The 17,790-nt window shown below is 40.2% G+C and overlaps 1 protein-coding gene across 11 annotated transcripts in view; it reads left to right on the top strand.

The window, feature by feature from the left end:
- The first annotated feature begins 305 nt into the window (after positions 1-305).
- Positions 306-17,790, top strand: part of si:dkey-205h23.2 (CUGBP Elav-like family member 4) — a 148,480-nt gene continuing 130,995 nt past the window's right edge. For 4 of the 11 annotated variants that reach the window (XR_004101885.2, XM_031281434.2, XM_031281439.2 and 1 more), the window contains exons 1-2: positions 307-774; positions 13,511-13,593. Coding sequence is in view for 10 of the 11 variants with exons in the window: in XM_031281434.2 (XP_031137294.1) it covers positions 525-774; positions 13,511-13,593 (333 nt within the window). In the remaining variant the exon portion in view is untranslated. Of the gene's footprint in view, positions 775-13,510; positions 13,594-17,790 lie in introns of all 11 variants that reach the window. The other 7 variants (XM_031281441.2, XM_031281440.2, XM_031281438.2 and 4 more) reach the window with 3 other exon arrangements.

Below are 17,790 nucleotides of genomic sequence, written 5' to 3'. Positions count from 1 at the left end.
CATTCTTACTCTGCCCTGTGGGACACTCAGTCATCCTGCCCTCCCATTGGCCACTCACGTTACCCAAATTAGGCGATGGGCGTCTGTTCATGAGTGTAGGATATGACGTCACGGGTAGTGTGTGTGTGTGTGTGTGTGTGTGTGTGTGTGTGTTTCATGACCACCACACACACACACACACACACACACACACACACACACACACACACACACACACACACATGAAAACACATAAAGCATGAGAAAAAATAAATAAGGCTGATTCCAAACAAGGGGGCTGTAAAGGCAGAGGAGAGATATAGGGAGGGAAAACTGGAGGAGTGGAGAGGAAGATATAACGGGGGAGTGTGCACTGTGCAGTTGACTACAGAGAGAGAGGAGAGCAAGAGACAGAGAGAGAGAGAGAGAGAGAGAGAGAGAGAGAGAGAGAGAGAGAGAGAGAGAGAGAGAGAGAGAGAGAGAGAGAGAGAGAGAGAGAGAGAGAGAGTGGGAGAGAGAGCAGCTCGCCGGCCCATTGAGGAAAGATGGCTACAGTCACTGCAAACGGAGTGCAGCAAGAGAATGGATTCAGCACCACGAACAGCGCCGGCAGGATGAACGGGCTTACCATCGGCCAGAACACCATTCCAATGAAGGACCACGACGCCATCAAGCTTTTCATCGGGCAGATTCCCAGAAACCTGGAGGAAAAAGACCTGAAACCCCTGTTTGAGGAATTCGGAAAGATATACGAACTCACTGTACTGAAAGACAGGTTTACGGGAATGCATAAAGGTTGGTTATTTTGGTATCTTTACTTTTGTGTTCCTTTACACAAGAGAGAGAGGAGAGCGAGAGAGATCAAAGAGCGTCCCAATTCAGTTTTGGGGCAGAGAGCATGAAAAGTGTGTTAATTTGCAGATGTTTTGGGACAGAGTAGGAGCCCCGTAGAGCTCACACACACACACACACACACACACACACGCACACGCACACGCGCACGCGCACGCGCAGGCGCACGCACGCACACACACACACACACACACACACACACACACACACACACACACACACAAATATATAAGGCGTGAGAGGGAGAACACGTGGAAGTGAATGGCTTGCGAGTGCAGGGTTAATTGTTACCGCGTCCAGCCAATCCACGTGAATACTACAGCTGAAAACGCCTTTGTGTGTTTACATTGACTCTCATGTGCTGAGCATCCCAGTTTAAGGGGGCGGGACAGTGCAAGCGCTAGATGTTGTGTTATTTCTGCAGCTGCACAAAATATCTAAATAACTCAAAAAGAGTGGAAAAATCCTTCTGTTCTGCATCACACAGTCCATTTGCAGCATATTGTCAGAGATATATAAATGCTTTCAGGGGAGCGGAAGTGCAAACCATTATCAGGCAATCAGCATCCGTGAATTAAGGTGGTGCTGGCATGCTGCTTTGACCTTTGAGTCGGGTAATACATAGCCTACTTTTTTGGACGTCATTAGCTGTGGAAAATACTATTTACAAGGCGGCTGTATTGTAATATTCTGCTCCGTGGGCGGGTTGCAGTCAGGAAGTACAAGGCAGGATAATAGTAGAGGCTGAGATCCAGCATGCATCGTTTTCTCGCTTGTTCTGTCCTCACCCCGCTGTCCCCCTCATCGTCCAAACCGAGCGGGATCAGTATTCACTTAGTAATTAGTCAGGGATCGATCAATTCTAATGATAGTTATAATGGTGAATGCCATGAGTGCGGTTTGGGTTGGAGGGTCTTTTTGTTCCAAATAAAAGTCTAAAATTCAAAAGTCCAAGTGTGGTTTAAACACAACTTAAATATGTGCTAAATGCACATTTGTACATGTAATGTAGAAACAATTGGACTACAATAAGCATTTCAATGTAATTATAATAACCACATTTTGATTTAAATTTATTCCCTTTTGCATTTAGATGTTTATGTATGTTTTACAACATGCCTCTAATTGCACCGTTGTATTCAGTAATGTTTAATCTTGTTCTATTGTGGCTGAGGGAAATCTTATAATCATTCAAATGTAATAATAGTTAGTATTAAATATTTTAATTATATTATAATTTCTGCCTTTTTAAGTCTTTATTTGGTACTAGTTTAAACATTAATTTTCTTGGAATGGAAAGCCAAAATAAGGTCACCCTTCCGTGTCATCATAAGCAGGGTATCCTACAGTTTATTATCAGCTAAAGCACAGCATTATTATGGCACTGCTGCTGCTGTTTGTGATTGATAGTATTTTGTAGATAGGTGTTAATTATTTTAAAATTTTAGATATGGTTTTAAATCACACACATATGCACACATTGAATTCACAATCAGTTCACTCAGTAAAAAATAATCTATTCACAAACCAGGCAAATTATGTATGAAATGTTAGTCAGTGCCTACAGTTCATGATCTTATTGATCAGCGAAAGTCAAGCGCTCTTGTGGGAGAAATGAGTGTAGGCTCAGCATTGCTTCCTTGTGTGTGCAGCCCTGAAGGTCTCCATGCACCACCTGTTCCTCCAGCCATGAGTCGCGGGTGCTCAGCCTGCTCCTCCTCTTTCCGGTGTTCCTCAATGATCGATTAAAACAATATTTCTGATGTTCGTGTTGTTTACGCCTGTCCTCGACCATCCCTGAATGTCAACACTCTGGAGCATGGTTGCCTCGGGACGGATAATCCTGTTCCAATGCCAGACTGTATGCCGGTTCAAATCATCCTCTACCAAGGCCACTCTGATGGCATGACATTCAAAGTCACATTGGGAGCACAAGCGTGCACTTTTAATAAGATTTCACCAATGCATTATATGGATGAGTTTTTCTTATTGGCCACTCAACTAAACCATGTTCATGCCTCCTGCTGCGCCAATGTGTGATACCTGTAGACCGAAACAAGAAAGTACAAGAGTAAGAAAATGGGATTAGTGTCGTTAACAAAACAGGAGTAGGTATAGTGTATAATGTGCTGTGTCACTCAAGGAGAGCCGTTTAAAACACTGAATGAACGGCCATTCTGAAACCGAGAAAATCTTTTGTAGGGGAATTGAAAGGTAAAATGAATTACTTATTTAACTGTGAAAGTTCTTTGCTTTCTTCAAACAAACTGGATTCTGTTATAAACAACACACCAAGGTCAGCACAGCAGTCTTCTCTATCAGTAGACTTCTAACTTTTAAATGAATTGTGATTTAATTTGACAAACAATCCCATCTCAAAGCCCAATTTCTATTGTCTGCAGCTTTAACCATATCACACAGAATTCATCAGTGTGACATTTAATTGTTTTAGAAATAATGTATATTAAAGTACCAAGTCGTACATAAGACCTCTTTATAAAAAACAGTGAAGACAATGTTAGATTCCAGTTGGATCAAGGCTTAACACTCAACAACATCAGGTCCACTGGGTTAAATATTCTTCAGCATGTAAGTATAGATAGAGAATGATAGAGCAGGCACTAAACTGCTTAAGCATTCTGGAATGACAGTTAAATATGTTTGAAGTGGCTAATATATTTTTGATATTAACGATAAATTGCATGGCTACTTCTTTGTTAAAGGGGTCATGCTTGGTGATGAACCCACAGATAACTATTACCTGGCTGTGCAGTCCACCTCAGCTCTACGGAGCTTTTAAGCATCCAGCATCTTCCAGCTTCTTTCGATTTTCTGTATTAAGTGTTAGCATTAGGCTGAAATTAAATTATCCATAGGACGTTATGCTACTCATCAAGGGGTTATATTATTTCTCCTGGACTGTGCTGAGGACTAGGGTTGGGTACCGAAACCCGGTTCCACTATGGAACCGGTTCCTGCGCAACCGGTAGGAATCGGACCGGATTAGAACGCAAATTTCGGTTGCTCATTTCGGTTCCACTTAATGTGTCGACTGAAATTTTTTCCTTCTGTCGCTCCGAAACGGACGCAAAAATATCTAACTTTCTCTGTAGTCTACCGTTAGCTAGCTACCGTAAATGTAGGCTACTTATTTTCCTTTTGGGCTCACCAAAACGGACGTAAAAGCATATTGACCATTCACTGCACGTGATCACTAGTAAACATATTACATCTTTGATGTCATCTTTTCAGTTTTTCAAGAATCAGTTTAGGAATCGGAATTGTTTTAAAAGTAGTGGTTCGGCATCGGAATCGTAAAAATCCAAACGATACCCAACCCTACTGAGGACTGGACATTTGAACCTCTCTGGGTTGTTCACATCATGATGTCATATGAGGGTAATCTTTCGGATGAGTGTTGAAACATATTCACAACTTCACACGTGCTACAACTAACATTACAATGGATAGTTTCATTTCAACCTCATGTACTGCCTGGACAAATGGGATTAATCTTCACAGACACGTGTTGCAGCTGTGCAACTATCATCAATATTAGAGTACAGAGTTTGAGTCATATCCTCTGCCTCTATACAATATAAGGTTTTGCAATGATCTTTTGCCCAAAAAGTATATGTATTGCACAGGAGTTTGAATGGTAGTTTGTGTTCTGTTTGGTTCACAAAAATGCATAATATGCCAATGGATATTGGCTAGCTAACATGCCAAAGGCCCATGGAGGCTCCCAATGTTTTAACACAGTGACAAATTCAATCCACATTTTTATCATAAACAGTTACAACATTTTTCATTCAGCAGAGCAACAGAAGACTGGGGGAGGATATAATCAGCTTGGCTCCACGATCCCTAAAAACATAAAGTTCATAAAGATTTACTGCAGTGCCATAAATTAGTTTGACTGCTACTTTGAAATCCCTCTTTGAGCTAAGTTTGTGGTTGACAGAGATTTGATTTGTTTCAGATGGATGATGTATATGGCTGTCGGCATCAGTTAGTAAACCGTACCTAATGGATGATTTGCAGCACTACCTTTTTTCACAGCCCTCAGAGTCCTGTGACACAGAATTGCACCATAATTATGGATTTAAGGGCAGATCAAAATATGTAATGTTTTTTCATGACTAATTCATGTGGACTGTTCTGCATCAGTTTGAACAGATGTTTTATGCTTTGTGAATTCTTACTTTGGGCATTTTCGGTATCTCCAGGGAATCATCTGAATATCTGGGGAATTTTGCATTTCATATTTTCCTGTACACTTCAGTGGATTGGTGTAGCTGTATGCTGATGTCTAGTCAGAAGGCTTTTTTTTCCATCTGTTTCTTTTAACAGATGATTATATCCTGCCTCGTAGTTGTTCGACATTGTTTCCTTTAATGCCAATTTGAGAGTTTGCGTGTCGTTGTCGCTGTCGTTATGCAGCGCATGGGATGACTCAACACCATTGGCGGGCACGGAGGTCGTCAGTGTGTGGCGCGGCCAGGTCGTGCTGTTTAACATCCATCATTTCGCTGAGCACTACATTATCATAATACTTAGTGTCAGTGCCAGAACGCATGCATTGTTCAGACATGCTGAATGTTAGTGGGGGGCAAATCTTTTGCTTGAGTAGTGTTATCTATCAATCCGTCTCTGATGCTGAGAGGAGGGACTCTGAGCTACACCACACAGCCAGGAGGAAAAGATACAAAGAGTAGTTAAATATCCTCATCCATTCTCCTGTCCTCGGTCGGTCCATGCAGTGTAATTGGTTATAAATAGCCTGCCAAATTGACATAAAAAACCTCATAGGCAGTGAAATGTCAAAACTAAACCACAGTAGAGCAATAATATCTAATTGCAAATGAGTCATAGAATGTAACAACAAATCTTTGAAAGTGTCTTTTCAATTCTTAGACAGTTTTGTAGTTTATTGTTGCTTAAAAATAGTTTTGAGACTTTTAGGCTATATGTTCAGACTGCAGGCAAATCTAAATTTGTTTCTCAAACCAGATCTTTAACACTAGAACGGCCATGACGGTCATTTTGACCGTTTTGAAATGTATATGTGTAATAACTTTGCTGAAAAAAAAAATACAATCCTGCTGCTGCCTGACTTTTCCTAAAAGAGTCTGTATTTTAATTTAAAATGTTTTTTATATACATTACACAAAAGGCAAAGAAAATACAGTCACTTTTACCTATTTCGGCCATACACGGTCATATTGACCGCTCGGATTTTCACGGTATTGTTTTTTATTCATTTTTTGGTTGAAGATGCATCTTGGTTGCTTAGTAACTACCATAGTCTCTGTCAGAGAAACGTAACTAGCGGTCTCAAGTAACAAGTGTGGGCATCACCGATGGGCCGAAGGCAAAGCCAGAGTCGGTAACGTAGGCTACTACAGCGTGGATGGACTCTGTTCTGAATCAGAAGGCAAACACCGGGCGCTCGCTCTGTGAAAGGCGCGGTACACGTAGATGGCCGGTGGCTGTTTACGTGTTCATATAACTTTATACAACCTCGAACTGGCTGGAATCATTGCACACATCCTCTCCAAGGAGTGCACCAACAGTAAAATTGTCCGGAGGAAGTTCATGCAGCAACTGGCAGAGGAGCTGAGAGCAGAGTTTATGGAGGAAAAAAGCGCAGCGGCGCACGGTCCGAGCAGCGCTGCGTACCGCAGCAGAGGCCAAAACGGAGGCAGTGCCAGGTTAGGTTATAGCTAAATGTTCAAATAAGATACTTATAATTGTTATTTGGCTGTTATGAGTTAAGTTGAATGAATTTCCACACAATATTTTTCAGGATATGAATGTATGAAATAATTACGGTTTACTATGCCATGATATGAATAATTGAAACACGTATTACTACAAATGTATAATTAAACTCATAAAATGTCAGTGTTATTACGTTTTTCTAAAGATATCCTAACACAATATATAATACAATATCGCAATTAGGTATTTATCATGAGAGATTATAAAGTTTGGAATCTGGGGTCAAAATGACCGCTCACGGCAGTTATGGAATTCCGGCACTTCTAGTGTTAAGACAGACTATCCACACTGTTATTTGCATGTGAACAAATCGGATATGTGTGTGTGCAGACATCACTGACCTATCTGCATGGTTTGTTGTGGTAACGACGTATGTGTCTGTGTAGCTAAGCTGCAGACACGACTTTCCAACGCGGAAGCACGAGAAATGGAAACCCATCATTTCGGCCAGCACCTCCGATCCTTTGGATTTCAAAGGGAAATCGTTGTTGTGTGTTGCGGTGCAGGTAAGCCATTTTGTACAGTTGCCTGTTTATCGAAAATGCTTGCTGTGAATTTAAATTGGGCTTTTATTGTGAAAGGTAAAACCAGAAAGAGTGATCTGAGTGAGCCGATGACAATGTGGAAGTAAATAAAGACATCTTGGTTCACGCTGGTTCAGACTACAGAGCCTCTGTTTATTTATTTTATTATCTGCATAAGTGTAGACGCAAACAGACACAACATCTGATTTGAGCGGCCAGAGCGTCGGGACTGAGACGCATCTGAAGAAATCCGATCAGAATCGAATCAAATGTGGTTTGGATGCAATTCGCAAAAAATCACATACAGTTACAGTATGTGTTTTTTTTCTGTCCAAAATTTCTTAAATCAATCGATACAATCTGGATAGGCCGACAGATTTGGGCTGACAGTCTGAACAAGGCTATGATAATCCATGCTTGTATTGGGTTTTATCTACAGTATGAGCGTTAAGCATAAAGAAAGTGTTCGACAGTGATTGACAGTTTGCTTAAATTGAGTGACAGGTGTAGCTAAAGTCTACAGATGACCTCTTTGATCATTAAAAAGGGGGCTGTGTGTGAACCACTAAGCTTACAGCCCACTTTGAATGTAGATGGACTGAAAGATGATAAAATGCTTGGCTGGTAATAGTGTGGTTACCACAGAAACATTAAGCGGTTGATGAACAGTGTTGGGCAAGTTACTTCCAAAATGTAATACATTATAGATTACTAGTTACTGTCATTTGAGAGTAATTAGTTATATTACAATATTACTGTCTCTGAATTGTAATGCGTTACACTACTTTTGCATTACTTTTGAGTTACTTTCACCAAAATAACAGGGGAAATTTGATTTTGCAGCTAGCTTGTGAATTTCACCACCGGATCAATAAAGTCTCCTCTTTATCCACTTTAATACATCATAGATTATTCATATTTTGTATAATCAATATAAATATGCAAAGTAACTAAAGCTATACAAAATAGATAAGTAAAACGTATAATAGGCAAGTAGGAGAAAATGAAAATACTCAATTAAAAGTACGGCATTGTTGTAAAATGTTTGTTTATAGCACTTCAATAAGAAATTCATGTTGTTTAGGTTAAAACACTCTAAAGGAAATGTTCAATTATAGTGTGATTAAAACTCACTATTAACATTATTTACAGTACTGGATTTACAGCTGATTTGTGAAAAGGTAGCCTACACAACCTTATTTAACAGTAATTTAGTTTTACTGCGAACCGTCACAGGAAGTGCTTTTATTTTGAAGTAGGCTACACGGAAGTTGTCTGTTGTGTAGCCTACTCTTGCTAGCTTACTGAGATGCAACATGTCCGTCAGGCTCAAGTTGTTCACTTTCTTGTTTGTAAAACTGCAACATATTGAACAGTAAATGGTCACAGTAAAAGACAAGTGTTTTTGGTCGTCATTAGAAGCCATTCCACTACAGGCAGAGTTACTCTCCACGGCTGATAAAAATGGGAGTCAGTCCCTGAGTGCCCATGATGAAACGATGACCTGGGAGATGCAACCGATCCCATCCTCGTCGCCAAAATTGTGGTGTCTTAAATAGTAATGCTGTGATGCTGTATGAAGAGGAATCCGCCGACACTGTTCTTGATTATAAAAAGGTTTATTACAAGCAAAGATTCAGCATCAATTTTACAAACTCCTGAGAGCTTGGAGAACGACCAACCCAAATTCTTCCAAAAAGTCGTTCCGACTTTTCTTTGTGTTAGCAACATATATATCCTATGCATTGTATCATCATAGGACATAATTTTGTAAGTATACCATTGGATGGGTAACTGACCAATCGATGCCTGTTATCTGGCACAACTCCAAAAAAGGTATCTTCTGTCTTGGGGGACCCCTACTCATGTTAACAATTTCCAGATGTTCTCAGTGAATGTAGAGTAAAGTTCATAGGACTCCCTTATAACAAACCTTTAAGCAAAGTTTATAGAAAGTTATAGAATGGTCATATACTACAGCAGTCATCTCAACCATCGAATACAGCGACAGGAAAATAATACGGCTTTTTTTTTTTCCTGTGAAGAAATGTGTCGCGGTGTTGGTGAATTCTTAAAAAAACCAATGCACCACTAAATGTTGCGTTAAAATGCGTTGTAACTCGCGTTACTGAGATTGTAACGAGTATAATATTACCGAACTTTAATTAGTAATGCGTTATATTACTACGTTACAGCAAAAAGGAATACATTACTGTAATTGCGTTACTTTTGTAACGCGTTACTCCCAACACTGTTGATGAATCCCCACATCGTGTTTGTCTCAGTACCCATGAGAGGGTCACATTCAGCAGCATCCAGTTGTTTTACAACATTTTTTGGGAAATTAATTTGGATTCTTTGTCCCCACTTTAATGAACATTCTTGGATCAAACGTGTGAGGAGATTGTAAGAGAGCAAATTGCTCATGATTCATGAAACCACTGCTAATGAATTGAAATTTTATACAAATTTGTTCTGGAGTTATTTCAATTACAGGTTCCTGATGCCTTAAAAAAGCACAATTTACTCTTAATGCCTGGATGCATGCAATTGTGAGCACACACTAATTTCCATTTTAAAACAAACTGTTTAGAAAAAGCATAAAAGGGGGGGGGGGTTCTTTAGGTAATTACTCGGAATGTGTCTTGCGAACACAAAGACACATTTCACATTTCCTGCTTTCTCTTTGAACGAGTTTGCAGGGTTTGCTTTTTCATTTGCTTTACATATAAATTGTTGAACTTTTGTCCCTCACTGAAATTATAGTGTGGTAAATTGTCTTTGATTACCAAAGTATTATTTTCACCCCACTTAACCTGCTCATCACAGGAAGCCACCAGTCCTTCTGCTGAACAACCATCAGTGCCATGCCCTCCTACTCTTCTTCTTCCCATTTAACGCACGCAACTTATTTCCTCAAGTCTTTGCTTAATATTTGTTTGATCCAAACTTGAATTGAAAAATGAAGGTTTAAATGGTATCTGAGTTATTTGCTGAAAATGAATACTGTACATCTTAAGCACCGCTACCATAAAAGCAATGAGAATTTCCCACGTTTTAGCATTTAAAATAATCTGTACTTTTTGTTACTGCTAAATACTTACAAGATTTAAAAGACTCAAAAGGATTGCTTCAGTTCCCCAAGTTATGTAATACGTAATACACCACATCATATTTGCTTTTGTTGTCATTTTTTCTTTTTTTTTGTTGCAATGTTGTTAGGACAGTCTAAATCAGTTTGCACACTCTGCTGCATTACCACAGACCAATGAAAGTGGAATGCTTTTGAAAGCTCCATTTATATGATTGCACATAATACCAAGTGAACAACAATGTGGAATAACTCACAAGTGAATGTAATCCCATGCCAATTAGGCATTTTAAAAGTTTAAGCTGACAGCCCTAACCTGCTATCAACTGCTACATCCTTGTTACCTCGCCTCAAACTGTATCATGTGCTCCAAGCTGAATGCTCATCTGTTCCACAACTGGCTTTTTCCTCAGTCACTGAGTCATTTGGGCTTAAGATGTCCCCTGAGCCAGCACTGTTGGATATGGAGCTTTCCTAAAGTCCCGCTGGTTTTCCACCACCGCGAGGAAGCCTAGACAGCCACGCAGCTGGCCTGAATATATTAAAGGCTACATGGCAGAAAAAGTCCAGTTTAACAAATCATTTGAACTAATAGTATCACGTGCTATTTTTCTTGAAGCCACCATAAACAATTTGCAGTGAGGAGAGATCGCTTGACTTGTTTCAGATGCAGTTTCAATTGCTTTTAAGCACACTCCTGGAAAAACTCAACAGTGGTCCAGTTTTCAGATCTGAAGTATTCACATCATTTAATCAAACACCACACTATAAATAAATACTCAATTACTATGCAGTACAAGTTCTGCACTCAACATGTTCCTAAAGTAAAAGAACAGAAGTATTTGAAATACAATTTTATTAATGTATAAGTAGTATTAATATATTTTTGGATTATTTTTGCATTACCATGTAAGCATTATTTTTGTTGGTTGAGGTGGAGGTGAGTTTAATTACTTTATAAACTGCTGGGTAGTTTATCATTATATTTTATAAACTGATCACGTTTTTTATGTCAAATCTTTATCTGAAATAACTAGTTACTATAGTTGTAAACTAAATGTAGTGTAGAAGTGTAAAGTAGATTAAAATGGGAAAAACTACAAGTACCTCAAAATGGTACTTAAGTAAATGTTACTTTTTATCAGTGAAACAAAACACATTAGAAAAGTAAAAAGACAAATAATGAAAATTTGTTATGAAATTACAGAATTGTTTCACACCAAAGTGTGATTGTTTCAATGCGTTGTTAAAAGGGACACTTTTTGCAGTTTATGTTTTATTGAAGGACCAAAGCTACTTTCCTGAAAGGAAATGAATGGTCAAATAAAACTTTACTGGTAAACTTTGTTAAGATAAAGTTTACCAGAGTTTATACCCTGATTTGTAGTAAGGACATCTTAAAACTCATACTACAGTACATCATGTCATGAAATCTTGTCAAGATGTTTACTGAAATTCTGGGCAATATGCAGCAAAAAGGCTTGGTGAAAAGTACTAGAAGAAAAGTGGCAGAAGAGTGTCACCAACAGCCTATGATTCCCATAAGCCTTTGCTAGGACATGCCCCCCGGGGAGGCCTCGGCTCATGTCCCACAGTTTTGTAATGTCACAAAGGATGAAACGTGTTTCCCCAGGCTCACAAACTTTTCTGCTTTGCTGTGTGGCATGCTGTTTCATTATTGTCGTTTAGGTGATTTTTCCTGTTGAGTAACTGCCTAGTTGTGGAGGTGGGTGAAGGTTGTCGTGAAAGGGAGCTCTCTTGGCCGGGTGCCAGAGCGTGTTGCTGGGTTTTGGGGGTGATGGGTGCTATGTGCTGCATGCCGTGTGTGTGTGTGTGTGTGTGTGTGTGTGTGTGTGTCTCGGTTCTCCTGTGGGAATCCTTGGCAGCAGGTGTGACATGCAGTAATGGGAAATTATGCTGCACAGTGCAAAACCTCTTCTGAACGGGGTCACCCACTGTCAGCTTTGCCAAGCGCGTAACAGTGCAACCACTCACCCTTTAATGAAAGCTGTCACATTTCTGTCAGGGACTTATTTATTGATGCATATTCATTCTGTTTTCCTGAAATTTCGAACTTAAAGAAAAGTCTCCAGAGATGTATGGGGGTACAGTTTCGGCTCATCACCAAAGGATTTTAATTACTTGGCAGCTAAAAAAAAATATGCATACTGTTTGACTTATTCCTCCTGTGCCCAGTTCAGTAACTATGAAAGTGATCATTCATCAGAAAGCAGTATGCATATTTTTTTAGTAATGAAAAGAAAATGCTAACACCATATCTGGGGTGACTAAGCATTTTCCATCACCACTCCCAATGTTAACCTCAAGGAACACATCTGTTTTTACACCTCTTGAACATGTTCGCTATTTCATTTTGCTTAGTCCATTTCACTGTTACTATAGTAAACTGAATGAAATACAAACATTATAGCAAACATTTTATTCCCACAAACACTGAACATATGCATGACTTCAGTAAATCTAATCTAAAGGGGTTGTCATATTTTGAAAAGAAATGTGTAAAATTTTAATCTTATTTCTCAACCAGTCTGTTATTTTCTCTGAGGGTATAGAGCTATTAACTTCAGAGAACCACATTCCAATTGTCAGCGCAGGCTATGAATTCCATTTGAATATAATACATGTTTTGGGCAATAGCTTGTAAAATTCCAGCAAGTCTTATATTATTGCTTGCGTAGATGGGAATTACTTCAGTGAAATCACAAATCTCTGGGTCCATTTGGTAGGTTACTATGTTGTTTTTGAGAGTTGACTGTAGGGATGCTTAATCTCTGAACAAACATCAATGGAGAGGTGTTAGACTGGCTTTACATGGCACATTTAATATGGTCTTTCATGGTACAGTTATCCAATGAACATCAAGATCTGTGTTCGAAAGTTCACTCGTGAAATGGGCTTACATAAAGATGATGGAAAAAGCACAAGTTTATCCTTTTTTTTTTAAATCTATTATGGTTTGTGCTCTTAGCTTTTACAATCAATATGTTAGAAATTATATTTGATGGGTACTAAATGCTAAAATGGCTAGATCATCATAATGCCATATGACTTTACATGTTTGGGATATCATGTTTTGTGGTCTTCCATAAAGTCCTTAGACTACTTAGCATCCTAAAAAAGGACAACAGACCATACATGTACCTTTTTCTTTTAACATAGTCATACGTTCTCTAACACTGTGACACTTTTTATTCTTTAAATTATAAATGGAGGTTCAATGTGGAGTAAGCCTATCTCTCTCCTGTCCCCCTGACTATAGGATGTGCCTTTCTAACATACTGTGCCAGAGAGTCAGCACTGAAGGCCCAGAGCGCCCTCCATGAACAGAAGACTCTGCCAGGGGTAAGTGCCCCCGATCTGCCCTCTTGTCATAGGCTAAAGCCCCTGGGGCAGCCAGCCTGACATGGGAACCTACATTTACATAGGAATAGTATAACACACACACACACACACTCACACACACACACACACACACACACACACACACACACACACACACACACACTGAGGCACATGGGGACACAGTATACCAGTATACATTAAGACACACATTCAGGCACACACACAAACACACGCACGCACGCACGCACGCACGCACGCATGCACGCACACACGGAACAGATGGAAAGAGTCACTCATACTTTCTCAGACTCCCTCTCAGACTCTTTTTTTCTTGTTAGCTCTCACACACATTCTTTCTTGCTCAATCACCTACTCACACACACACACACACACACACACACACACACACACACAAATACATACTAAAAGAGTGCGAGTGGCCTATCTCACCTTGCAGTGTCTTATTACACTAATCACCCCGGCGGAGATATTTGATAAGCGCTCCTTCATAACAGCCTGTGCCGTCCTTCCCCTGTCCTCTCACAATATGGCTGCCACAGACACTAATTGCCTTGAGGAATCCCACTCTCATTATCACATATAATCAAACAGTAAGTATAAACAATCATTTTTACCATGTATATCACCATCTGGTGTTTTTGTTTTAATTCTCTCCCCTGTTTTTTTTCCCTGGTCTTCTATCGTTTGCCTTTGGCGGGCGGGTAACTTTTTCAATTAAAATAATGGCCTCTTCAAACGACACAGGTAAAACGTACCCAGTAGTGGGCTCTTAAGCCCACCCAGGAGGAGACCCTCAATCTGGGATCAGCGTGAGCTTGTGGTATCTATCTGTACTTGATGTGTGTGAGGGGGATTCGACTATCACATCAGGGGAATTATCGAGGTGTGATTGAATTACGCCCGCGGGCCCCTACGAACGAGAAACTGCTCTAGTGCCCAGGCTCCTTACTGCCCCCTCCACCCCCCCATTTCCTTTCACCATGAACCAAGACACCCAGCCAGGTTGGGGCTTTAATCAGAGCCTCAGGATATCCATCTAAATCTCTGGGGAGGGAGAGAGGTACAGAGAGACAAAAGAAGATCGGAGGGAACAGACAGGAAGTAGGAGAGGAAGAAAGTAGAGATTGGGATTGGATTGAAAAGGGGGGGTCAACGTGGTTGATGGACTTGGGGGGCTTTGTATTGTTCCTCACTGTTGGGGTAATCAGCTGTTTACACTTCACTGCATTTCATAGGTACTTCACTGAATGTTAGGCACACAGGTACACTGTGGCGAAAGAGTCCCGTGGGAGACTGGGCTCCCTGGCTCGTTACTGCCTCCCACAGCTTCATAATGAGATACTTGTCATGATGGTCCTGGATAGGTGTTCCCATCTTTATTGCCCTCATGGAGGGAGATTCTTGTTTGCCTTCTATCTAGAGAGAGGTTAATGGCATATTCTGCATGGTTTGGGTAAACATTTCCCCTGTACAGCTCATAGCATGGGGTCACTCCTGCAATCTCGGGCTGAGCACAGCCTGCATACAGAGGGCTAATAAAGACGTTTTGTCTTTGTGTGTGTGTGTGTGTGTGTGTGTGTGTGTGTGTGTGTGTGTGTGTGTATGTGTGTGTGTGTGTGTGTGTGTGTGGCTGTTGATGCGGGTATGAGACAGACAGAGAGAAAGAAAACAAGGAGAGTCTGAGGGAGACAGAGACAGACAAAAAAACGAGAGAGGTGACACTTCTGGACAAGCCTCATTGTTATTTCCATGGCCTGATGCTTTGAGATGCTCTGTCGTATAATGCTGCCCTTTCAGTGGCTTCTCCAGACAGCGTTTCCAGCGTGATTGTGCAGTCCGATTGCGGCGGTATGACTGTCAGGCAACCTAAATGCAAATGATGTTCCAATGAGACACCTGGCATTTAAAATAACATCAAGTCTTTCTCTCACAAGATGATACGTGAAACAAAATAAAATTTAAATGTCGGGTTAATAAAATAATATAAACACTGACGCAAATGATGCAAGTAAATCACACTTGCAATAGCAGCGACACAGTTATGTCAGATGAGGTTAAATGTAAATTGGAGTGTATGTTATCCAGCATGAAGTCCCTGTATTGCTTCCTCACTTAGACCTGAAAGTCAATGTACTTTTCCACAAAGCTCTGGAGCACAGATAATGCTGGAATAACATACTGTATATTCAACTACCACGTTCGATCCAGATTATATTTTGCAAAAGTTTCTTAAAATAGAGCCTACAGATGCAGCTCGTACTTGAAAACATACCAACAAAAAACATTTAGGAGGATAGGGAAAGGAACTGTGTGCATGCAAGTTTGTGTAACTGTTTTCTCAGTGGCCATTTGGCTTTGGTCTGCAACAGACAAAGCCAGAGCATTGTGAGCATTGCCTGCCTCATTCTCCTCCTGACATCTGTCAAAAGGAAAGAAGTTTCTACTGGGCACAGTGCAGAGATGATAAGACCATCTCAAATATTTTTCCCATATCCTAATTTTTGTTTTTTGAAAAAAAAAAAAAAAAAAAAAGGTCTCTCTTCTAATGTGACGACCTGAATAAAGATGGCAATAACAATTAGCTAATAGGGCATGAGACTAAAAATAATTTTCACATTGGCATCATTGATTATGCCTTAAAAAAATGTAGTGTTACATTTTTATGTGACAAATTCTTACTCCAAAAATGAAAAGTTCACTTAGTAGAGATTGTCTCTCCAACAGATCATCTCAGTTGAATGAACATGACATGCCCAGCCTCATAAGTGTCTCAGTCAGAGTGCTCTATTTCTACTGGAATACTTTCATTGTTATAAAGCGTCACTTTTCCCGCACAGGGCGGATATTTTCATATTAACACAATGTGTGCATTTTACAAAAGGAGGAGACTAAAGGCTTAACAGTGTGACAGAGAGGAGGCCGATAGATCTGCGTGTGGTCTCAGCAGGAAGGTACGACTCTTACATCAACGCCAGATTGGCTGTGAATCTTAAACTTTCCATAATTCACATTCCTTTGTTTACTAAGTCATGTAGCTTCCTGTGTGTGCATACCAAATTTGACTTGCCACCAGAGAATCTGGCTGAGGCGAGCTGTGTTTACATTGTTTGATTAATTGCATGTAAAGAGCATAATGAGCTCTTCATGTCCCATGCATCCGATCCTGCTGCTTCAGTTTGTACAGTAAATGTAATCAGAGATTCAGCCTCTTGCCCTTGGTGAGCTCATAGTGCTGTTGTGTTTACATGCGCACTCAGCATATCCCCCGATGTAGGGCAGCAAAGCACTGCATGTGGACAGGGTAGGTCATGTCTGTGAATGATTTCTTCCTGGATCTGATAAATTCCTAGAATGCTCACACACACACTGACTTGGGCCTAAGAGTAGTTCATGAACAATATATTGACATTTCCTTTCTATATCGACAATTTCTCTAGATCCAGGTAAGTTGTTCATCTGTAAACTTTATGACAATTGTGATACTTTCTTTTTTTGCAACACCATGTAGCAATAAAAACAGCAAGAACGTATACATAATAATTGCAATTGCAGCACCAAAATGTGTTTAACAACTGTTTGCCAAGTAGCCTCCCAACATGCTGCTATTGGAGCTGTGAACCTTCAAATGAATCCTGCTCTTTCCTTTCAGGGCCACGCTGCTTTCTCCTCTCAGGCCAATTAGCTCCTGGTGTTCACATGTAACAAGCATGCTAATTGGGTGCTACTGAAGCCGAAAAGCCTATTAAAACTTTCTTGGAAAAAAAGATCCAGCTTTTCTTTGTCTCTCATTCACGTGTGCTCTCTGCCTACCCTTCCCAATGCCTTCTCCTGCCTAATCATATTTCTACCACTTTCAGTCCACCATTCTCTTTTTCCACACTTGATCTGTGGAATGTGTTGAGTGTCAGGTAGTGGCCCAAACTTATACTTGTCATTTACATAGAGGTTTCTGTGGAGGGCTCCACAGCTTTTGGTTTCTGAGTGAGAGTACCAGCAGTAGCTAAACCCTGAATTGATGACGAGGCAGCCGAGTGCAACAGTGAAGAAAAGATAAAAGAGAAAAAAATGTTACCGACTCTTACTTTCCGAAGTGTTTCTCTTCAAATTTGAAGGGGTGAGCTTGAAGGAATCAGCTTCCACCAAAGTGAGTAGCAAAATGTTTGGGTTTCCCACATT

Source organism: Sander lucioperca, chromosome 3, assembly GCF_008315115.2.
Source record: "Sander lucioperca isolate FBNREF2018 chromosome 3, SLUC_FBN_1.2, whole genome shotgun sequence".
Classification (NCBI taxonomy): Eukaryota; Metazoa; Chordata; class Actinopteri; order Perciformes; family Percidae; genus Sander; species Sander lucioperca.
This window is presented reverse-complemented; position numbering and strand designations above follow the sequence as displayed.